The sequence below is a fragment of the Nannobrachium achirus genome (genome assembly GCF_963921795.1).
Source record: "Nannobrachium achirus genome assembly, chromosome: 5".
NCBI lineage: Eukaryota > Metazoa > Chordata > Actinopteri > Myctophiformes > Myctophidae > Nannobrachium > Nannobrachium achirus.
Window position 1 is genome coordinate 13,230,134 of NC_137814.1, and position 9,850 is coordinate 13,239,983.

At 46.8% G+C, this 9,850-nt stretch overlaps 1 protein-coding gene across 1 annotated transcript in view; it reads right to left on the reverse strand.

The window, feature by feature from the left end:
* LOC308284824 (myomegalin-like) overlaps positions 1–9,501 on the reverse strand; it is a gene marked incomplete at both ends in the record, with an annotated part of 47,740 nt that extends 38,239 nt beyond the window's left edge. The window contains 7 exons of the mRNA XM_080725551.1: positions 556–657; positions 894–1,052; positions 1,560–1,787; positions 2,271–2,363; positions 3,619–3,738; positions 4,002–4,139; positions 8,158–9,501. Of these exons, the coding sequence (XP_080581677.1) occupies positions 556–657; positions 894–1,052; positions 1,560–1,787; positions 2,271–2,363; positions 3,619–3,738; positions 4,002–4,139; positions 8,158–9,501 (2,184 nt within the window). The remainder of the gene's footprint in view (positions 1–555; positions 658–893; positions 1,053–1,559; positions 1,788–2,270; positions 2,364–3,618; positions 3,739–4,001; positions 4,140–8,157) is intronic.
* Positions 9,502–9,850: the final 349 nt, after the last annotated feature.

Here is a 9,850-nt window from a genome sequence, read left to right on the forward strand (position 1 = left end):
GAGGGGACACAACAGCAGTGGTTAAGGCACATACAGTACCAGGGGTCGACACTAACGGTGTCCGTGGCAAGTAAATAAAAAGTGCCAGGCAAGTGGAGTTTTAGGTTGCCAGACGGGCAAGTGCATTCCGTCTTCATTAAATATTATTGGCTATTCATGAAAGAAAATGCTACCCTTTTTTCAACTCGCAGTTTCACTCATTCTGTTTTTTCAAAGTGACTGTTGCTACTCTGCAGTTAGCGAATGGATTTAACAATAACTTGATCTACAGACGCAGATTTTACCTATCATTTTATAATGGAGGATTTACTTTTTGGGCAAGTGGGCATGACCTTTAGGCAAGAAGAACATGACCTGTACCCAAGTGCCTCTGAGACCTTAGTGTCAACCCCTCTGATGCAGCTTGACAGCAAGTGGTGTGTGTGTGTGTGTGTGTGTGTGTGTGTGTGTGTGTGTGTGTGTGTGTGTGTGTGTGTGTGTGTGTGTGTGTGTGTGTGTGTGTGTGTGTGTGTGTGTGTGTGTGTGTGTGTGTGTGTGTGCGTGCGTGCGTCTCACCTCCAGAGCTTTGTCTCTGCTTTTAATGCGCTCTCTCAGCTTCTCCAGCAGAGCGTCTCTGGGTTTACCACTCTCTGCAGACTCCAGCATCTCCGAGTATTCCTGCAGAAAGACATCAACGCTTTAGAACTATTACACAGTCAAAACGAGTGTTAATTTATACATGTGTAACTCTGCGAGTGTATAAATGTAACCAAAACCATTTGGTTACATTTGTATAGTCTCAGAGTCTCCGAGAGACTTGACTTAGGGAAATAAGAAATAAGTAGGCATCTTTCTACAGTACTGTGTGTGTGTGTGCGTGTGTGCGTGCGTGCGTGCGTGCGTGCGCCCCCCACCTGCAGCTGTCGCTCCTTGTCCCGCAGGGATCGTTTGAGCTGTGCGTCGCTCCTCTCTCTCTCCTGTGCCTCCGCATGTCTCTCGGCATCTCTCTCCTTCAGAGCCGCCTCTTTAGCCTGCAGTTCAGAGCGAACCCTCTGGAGGGCACTGCGCAGGTCCTGCAGCACCAACAAGAAAAATGTCACTTCACTTCTTATGACTTGGGTCCATTTCATGGGAGGGGAAATAACGGACGCATGCACGCATACATTCTCTCACACACACAAACACACAGGGACGTACAGAGAATGTTAGAGAGGCAGGGGCTGAAATTTCTAAAAAGGGCCTTTTGGTGAAAATAGCGAAAATAGCAGACCTCGGCTATTTTCGTTGCTTGATACCACAATGAACTAAGCATAATCAAGTCAATACTGGAGATGTGGCGTACGTTATGGATTTCTACATGGAGAGAGATTCTTTCAACATAAGATGCTGCATTCAAGTTCGGGAGAATTTGGACAAGGCGATTCTCTTGAATGCTGCCTTCAGGTATGGCATGGAAAGAGGGCATTTGCATCTCTTTCACCATAATAAAAACTGCATTCAAGGTCTGGAGACGGCACTTTCTACAGACGGTTAAAGGGGCAGGGGCTCAAGCGCCCTTTGATATTTATGTGTGCACGTGCCTGGTTGTGTTTGTCGGTGACCTCTCTGTGTTGCAGTGCCCCCTGCAGGTCAGAGTGGAGTCTGTCCTTGAAGGTGGCCAGGTCGTCCCCTTGCCTCTGGCTCTGTCTCAGGCTCCTCTGGCTGGCCTCCAGCTCCAAGCCCAGGGAGAACAGAGAGCTCTGCACCCCCACCAGCTCGCCCTGCAGGCGGGCCAGCACCTCCACCTCGCTGCCGCTCTCTGGAGGAGCCTGGAGGTGGAAAACCAGAGCGCATTGCCGAGCGTTTAAGGTTGTGGATTATCTCGTGTAAAGCCAAAGAGCAGTGGTAAAGTAACTAGGTACTATGTACTCATAGGCAAATATTGTACCTGTGTTACTCTGTAATTATTTGAAAACCTTAGTTACTAGTTAGCCTACTTTGTAGATTTTGATTATACTGTATACACTTTGGCTATTTGAAAATAGCTGATCTACTAGCTCAGATTCTTCAAATATTTGTATACATTATTGAACTTGTGAAATGTGACGGTATGTATAATGAGTATGTTTACTTTTGGGACTTTTAAGTACATTTTGATGCCAATACTTGTACTCACTAAAGTACATTTTAAATACTGGAGTTTTACTATTTCCCGATTGTGGTAATGATACTTTTACTTTAGTAAAAATATTGAGTATTCCTTCCATCACTGTTAAAGAGACAATAACTTGATTAGAGCAGTGGGGTCTTGCCTGGGATTGTGTAAGTTGATTGCGGTGGGCCATCTCTCTCAGCTTGCACAGCGTGGCGTTCTGGCCCTCGATCAGCTGATACAGCTCCTGGGCCTGGAGGCAGAAGAACACCTGAGTTGTTCATGCTGCGTTAACACTGACGGTTACAAAATATTGGGGGAAAAAAACTACAAAGCAACGCAGCAGGTCTGTCTTAGAGTCAGGGTTGAAGTGTTGTGCAACAGCATGCTCGTCGATGTCATACAGCGTACGATGTAAGACGGGCGAGAACATGAAGTTTGGGTTGAAAAGAACAGGCAACTAGCTGGCTGATGGAGGAAAAATAAAATCTCCAGGAAGTTGCATGGAGAGAGAAGGTGATTGGGAATGGTGAAACAACACTTGGTCGTTTTGTATCTTTTGTATCTTCATGTCTCTGGCTTCCATTGAAAAGTGTGAACACCGCACCACACTTTGTGCAATCTTGCATAATAATAATGGATGGCATTTTTATAACGCTTTTCTAAGCAAGTTGCGAACTCAAATCGCTTTACAATGGTCTATTCATTCACAAAGTGAAGCGGCGAACAGTCGACACCAGTGTCCTCACTTCCCACAGTCACACACCAATGGTGGCAAGCCAACACCGACCGACTCATTCAGGTCGATGTGGGGTTCAGTGTCTTGCCCAAGGACACCTCGACACGTGGACAGGAGGAGCCGGGATTCAAACCACCGACCCACGGATCATTGGACGACCTGCTCTACTTCCTGAGCCACAGCCGCCCAATGACACTGTAGGTATCATTTCATACGACGACAAAGAGTTCTTGTGTTAAAATGTCCCCTTAGTCTCACGATGCCAGGCGATCAGAGTAGATCTCTACCGCTCGCTGTCAATCTAGCGATTTCCTGGGGACTTCTAAATGCAAGGTAGTTGCTAACGGCTGCTAACAAACCCCCCGTTTTGTGAAACCAATAATGCAACCGCCACAATTGAACGAACGTCCTAAAGACTTGAATTGGTTCTGCAACGCATTCTTCTTTTACGCACTCTAATTGTTTCGACCCAGTTTTAACAAGGAAAGCTAGGAGATCTGTTCTAAAAAGCTGTCCTCTTAAGTCTCTAGTTGAGCAAAGCGTTTAGAGACTGACGTGTGAGTCTAATTGCTTCCTCAATCAACAAACACATACATACTCCCGCTACTAACACTTAGTTGACAACTCTGCTTTAGCACACATGCCCACGTGCCTAGAAGATACAGCATAAGCGTTCCAAGGACATATGCATCGTTAGCCATCATGTTATCGGTCTTCAAAGCAGTTAGTTGCACATAGCGCTTCTACATACATAAACAAACACACACACCTCATTGTCTTTGGTGCTGACGGAGTCGGTGAGATCCTGGATGGTTCTCTCCTGGTTCTGAGCATCCTGGCGGATGGAACGCAGCTCACATTCCATCTCAGTCAACTTCTCCTGCAGCTTCTGTAGGCAGGAGACAGACACACGGTCATCAGTCTATGACAATTTCCCCTGTTCACTGTAGTCCCCTTGCCTTGTGCTTGCAGACCCCAACTGGTTGGTATTGGTGACAGGTGCCACCCCAGATAGATAAATTCCCCGCCACAACACTGAACAGGCATTCTGACCAACCTGACAAGAGATCGTCTTCCCCCTCTTCTGATGCGGTGTGTTGTTAAGTTTGGGGAGAGTTATTTTTGGCAGGCACAGAGTATAAGTCAACATACCGTATTGTTGGCCTCGCTCTCATGGATCTTGGCCTGCAGGGATTGGACCTGAAGCTGAGCCTTCTGCAGCTCGCTGACACACTGCCCCGCTGCACACTCATACTGGTTCAGCTGGCTCTGCTGCTCCTCCACCAGACTCTGGAACACAAACACACACAAACAGAAGGTTTGTTCACACTTTGGCCAAATGAGATCACAATGGAAATAAGCGTTGATTTGTTTTGTGATTAATCAATTTTGGCACTTTTAATTGGTGTACTGATGCTTTCAACTGTGGCCAACAAAGTATTCTATTATTGAGACTTATTTTCAACTGAGAATAGAGCAAGAGAAATGACTGATTGACAGTTTTTTAGTTTTTATATCCAACTGTATGCATGTGGTTGAAGTTGACAAAAGAAAAAAATCACACCTGTGTGAAGTGGAGCTGTGTGTGTGTGTGTGTGTGTGTGTGTGTGTGTGTGTGTGTGTGTGTGTGTGTGTGTGTGTGTGTGTGTGTGTGTGTGTGTGTGTGTGTGTGTGTGTGGATCATGTGTACCGATTTTTGTGACATTAGAAGAAAATATGTAGGAAAAGGAGCAAAAAGTGTGTTTTGGAGAAAATTCAAGATGGCGGAAAATCTATCATGGCGCAAATGGGTGTGGCCTATATGGGGAGATGCGTCATGACCCAAGGAATCCAGGGAATTTTTTTTTTTAATTTTCTGACCTACGGTTCAAGAGTTACAGGCCAAAACGTAAAGTGGGGTGTTATGGCGCCACCATGCGGCCAAATGACACAATTATTTTTTATTTAATCCTTGAAATCATTATGAACCTCCTCTCCAAGTCTTGAAACTCTAGCCCCTATGGTTTGCGAGAGACAAATAATTGAATGTGAGTTTTTGCGATTCCCATTATAAGTCAATGGGGAAAATTAATTCACTAATAAATTAATATCAATTAAACGATACAACTTTTCTCTTAGAAAAGTAATAGCACACGATTCCCGAGTAAGTCGGTCGATTTGACATATGGCGCGAGTGTGTGGTGGCAAAACTGTGGGACTAGTGGCGTGCCGAAGTTTAGGAAGTTCAGGCTACATACACACACACAGACACACAGACAGACACACACACAGACAGACCCACACAGCCACGTATAGGGAGCTGCACACAGCTCCAAAAATAACTAGACTCAGAAATCACGACGATTGTGTAGCATGTTTACAACATTTAGAAATTCAGATTCAACGCTCATCCATGCGTGCACTTTGCTAAAAGCTGCACTTGGACGACAAGTCTCTAAAGACCGCGCAGTGTGTGTGTGTTCAAAGTGCTCCAGACCATTACTATCTTTTACATAACCAGTGCCTAAATGCTTCTGCACCCCAGTACTCCCAATTCTAGTTCATCTTTCACAACTTCAGTAGTAATACAATAAGGAGGTACAGTATGGACCATGCGCACAGCAAGGTACCAAATACTGCAGATCCCATTTAAAATGGGAAGAGCTGTAAACTTATTTTCTTTCTTTTTAGTTGAATGCTCAACTGGTCAATCATGGTATTCAGCACTCTTGTTATTTCTTGTAAACAGACTGCTATGAAGAAAATATCATTTTATGGACGTAACTACAAACCCGGAATCATATCGATTCAGAGAGTGATTGGTTTTTGACATATCCAACATGGTATTTTACAGCTTAGAAAACGTACTGTAGACTAAATAATGTTTTTGAAAAGCAATAGGAGAAATGGAATCTGGGAAACGATTTGGAAGAAAAAAGAGAACATTTGTTTTTGTCCCTGCTGTTCTGTTTTCTGTTCTGTTTTGTTTTGTTTCTTGTCAGGCCTTTTGTTTGTTGCGAATATTCATTAATACTGTTTTGTACACTGCTGAAATGTGTACTTATGTGAAGAAATCTATAAATAAAATTGAAAGAGAAAACAATACAAGGCAGTAGCGCTGACAGATTCTGCTGTGTTAACAGAATCTGTCTTGAGAGATTAACAGAATCATGATCCATATTGATCAACCCTTCCTACTATTTGCGAGCCGACCATGTTGTTATAGTTTGTCAAAATATTCCCGCCACTTCATGTACATGCATTACATATTTAACATCAGAATAATAGTGTAGCAAAAGAGTATTACTGTACTACTACTAGCCAACCACTTTGATGACAGTGAGATGGTCTGACATTGCGTGGGTCTCTTTGCCTCTGGGGCTCTTCGTGAAAATAGGTCAGTTGTGGAGTCACTGTGCATCTTCACATCTCACCACATCTAACCTACTTAAGTCAACAGCCCTGGCTCCACGATCACTCTCTCTCCCCACCTCTCTCACATAAGCACACACGCACGCACGCACGCACGCACACACACACACACACACTTGGGAAACCTTGCTGATGTTGAACCTAAATGCCAGCTTGTTCTGATTTGAGATATTTTTATATAGTGTTACCAAAAATACCCATGTCTTCTGTATATTTAGAGCTTGCTAGCGCACATTGGTGAAAGTTATCCGCAATAACATTGGGCCACGTTGGGCCTTTTGTACCTTTCCAAAGTTTCCCACTTTCAACCTCATTTCCCTGTTTTGGGTATTCAATTCATTGAAAATATCATATCTACAAGCTTACAAAAGCTCACAAAATAGCAGATCTACAAGCTTGGCTAATTAATTAAGCACAACACAGGCATATACTGTAGTGACCAAGTATACTATAAAATAAGGCTTAAAGGGGTATTTCACATTAAAACACTGGTTTATTTTCACATCTACTCAATACTTTTGTGTGCACCCCAGACAGTCTTGGTCATGGTTAACATGGAGTTTGAAGTTGAATGGGCATATGTCTCAATGAATCAAGCCGTCTGAGCCGGGGGCACACAGAAGCCTGAGTAGGCATTAGAATCAAGTGTTTCAAAATGAAATACCCCTTTATATTAAGTGGCGATGGCATGGGTGCTATCTATCTCTGTTCATTATAAACTCACCAAATTATATGATGGTTATTAATTTAGGAAGGGAGGATGTCAAATGCCTATTCTTACACTGATATCTTTGAATGATACCGCCAAAACACAAATCCTGATCCATGAAAGGATGAAAGTGCTTCTCATGAAAACAGAAACAGAGCCTATAAAAGAATCTGTCATATGATTCTGGTCATGCCTTGAGGCCTCATCTAGCTGCTGTAATTCATGTCATTGTATGAGGCCGCTGGTTCAATGCCTCCAGTTCAGTTATTCAAGTAAGAAATACTGTACTGTATTCAGATAGCTGACCTCAATTTTAAATAGCATATAGTGCATATTATTTTAAATCATAAAAGAGTATAGGCGGTAACTTTAGAGCTATAGTGCTCTATATGCATATCTGATTTCCTCTAAGTTGACAATCATAAATATTATGGATCACACACACACACACACGCACGCACAGACTTCAGGATATAAGGCCACGATGACGTGTGTCACAGCTTACCCAGACCTGACCTGAGCGCTAATGTAATACTCACTTACAAAGGCAATTAAGCTGCAATGCACACACACATGTACACAGTCTAAAGTAGGTGTACTGTAGCACACATCCTCTGAGGAACGGCTTTCGGTGGAAAGGCTATAGGCAGGATTTGTGTGATTGACGGTTAGATTATGCAACTAATTAACCAAGAAAGTGGAAGGAAGTAACAGTTATCTAGCATGTGCACCGGCAGTAGAGCTCCTTATGCCTGCATGGTTTGCAGCTCTGCAGAGACGTTCAAAGCATAGGGACCACTCTCTAATGTTGTATACACAGTACAACCCCAAGTGTTCGTTTATCCATTTGTTACTTATTTCCCTGAGTCACGTCTAACTCTGAGAAATGTACACTACACATGTAAACAATCTGTTTACATGTCTACCCTCTCATGGGCCTTTTCCACCGGCAAAGAACCGGTTCGGGTTCTTCTCCCGCCTATGGGATGAACCAGAGGTTAGCTTTTCCACCAAGAACCGAGTTGGTTCCGATCCGTAAAAGTTGGTTTGTGGCCCATTCGAAAGAACCAACAAAGAAAGTTGCCATCCCATAGGCGGGAGAAAGAACCTGAACCAGTTCTTTGTCAGTGGAAAAGGCCCCTCAGAGTTACAAATGGTTAAATGAACCCTAAGGATTTCACTGTGTACCTGGTGAGGGCGGGGAGGTGGGTACTCTTTATACAAATCCTCCCACAGCTCCGCCATCTCGGCCAGGTCCAGATGTCTCTCCATCTCCGCGTCCAGCCTGATAAGAGGGGCGTCCAGCTGGGACATGGGGATGTGGACACCCCTCTCTCCGTCTGGACCGCCGAAGGACATCCCCAGGACGGGATCGGGGAACGCCAGCCGGACGCTTCCGTTTCCGGCAGTAGCACTGTCTTCCTGACGCACCAGAACCGGAAGCTTGCTGCCCTTGGGGCTTCGGAGCGGCCGATGGAGACCGCAGGTCTGGAGCAGGCCGAGGGCCAACGACAGGTGGGACGTGGACGAAGGGAGCATGGCGGACCCCACGTGCTCCTCCGAGAGGGAGTCAGACATCTGATCGTCCAGGGGATCGGCGAGGAAACACAGTGCCCCCCTCGCAGAAGCCGAGGGCCGCTGGGCAGCGCATTCCCCCGCAGTCTCGAGGGACTCCACGGACGGGCTGGAGCTGGCGCGGCCGGCCAGCGTGCGGTCACTGTCCGACGCCCGGCGGGACGGATCCCGCGAGCCGGGCACCAGGGTGAGAGACGACGGGGCGTCCTCCTCTGTGTCGTCCTCATCCCGTCTCCTCCCGCCGCCACCGGCCACGCTCCCACTCACGACGCTGGCGGAGTAGCGAGTGGACGGGCCGCAGGACGTGCTCCGAGCCAGCTTCCTGGGCACCTTGCACACCGCCTCGTAGTCAGAGTCTGCCACCCGCCAGTAGGCACAGCCCCGACACCTCCTGGGGGTGCTGGCCGCGCAGCGATGCGACGTCACACCGGTGACCTCGGACCCCGAAGCGGCATTGGGACACTGGGAGTGGTGGTGGTGACAGTCGAGGTCGTCGTCAGCCCAGGCCTCGTATAGGGAGTAGACCAGATCCTCCTGCAGCAGGGCGCAGTACTTTGCGTGGGTAAGCCCGGACATGTCCACCATACCGCCCCCCGGCCCCGCAGCGGTCAGGGTGCCCCCATCCTCCTCCTCCTCGCCGTTGGTCTTCCGGTAGAGCACGCCGATGCACTGCCGCAGCCGGTGCTTCTCCTGCAGCAGCCGCTGGAGCCGCTCGATGGACAGGGCCTCCACGCGAGCGATGACCGTGTCGAAGCGGTACATGCGGTCCAGCATGAAGGCGCACTTGGAGCAGGCGAACTCTCCCCGGCCATCCCGGGTCAGCTCACGGCCCAAGGCGTGGGACAGCAGCACCTGCAGGTTGAGCTTGGAGGCCGGGTGGAAGATCCACCGCCGCTGGTTCCCGCAGAGTTCCCGCGCGCAGATACGGCAAGCCTCCTTCATCTTGAGGTCGAGCATTCCACATGCAGAGGAGGGGGAGGCTTCGCCGGTGATGAGAGAGTTTCTGGTGCTGAATGGCGTTAGGACTTCAACGCACTGATTTGTCCAGCGACCCCATAGTCAACGGAGTCCTCATCGTGGTTATTATGTCATTGGAAGGGGGCGTAAAGCTCAAGTAGCATTGATTATTCATGAAAGGTATAATGGAAGCAATGTGCACTTTGGCCATAACAAAGACTCCATGCCTCAAATAAATTAGCCTATATTGGGAATACCAGCCTAGATGCTGCAAATAAGATTTGGTTTGAAAATAAGACAATAGATATAGATAAGATAATAGTATAATCTCTTGAGGTAGACGTCAAGA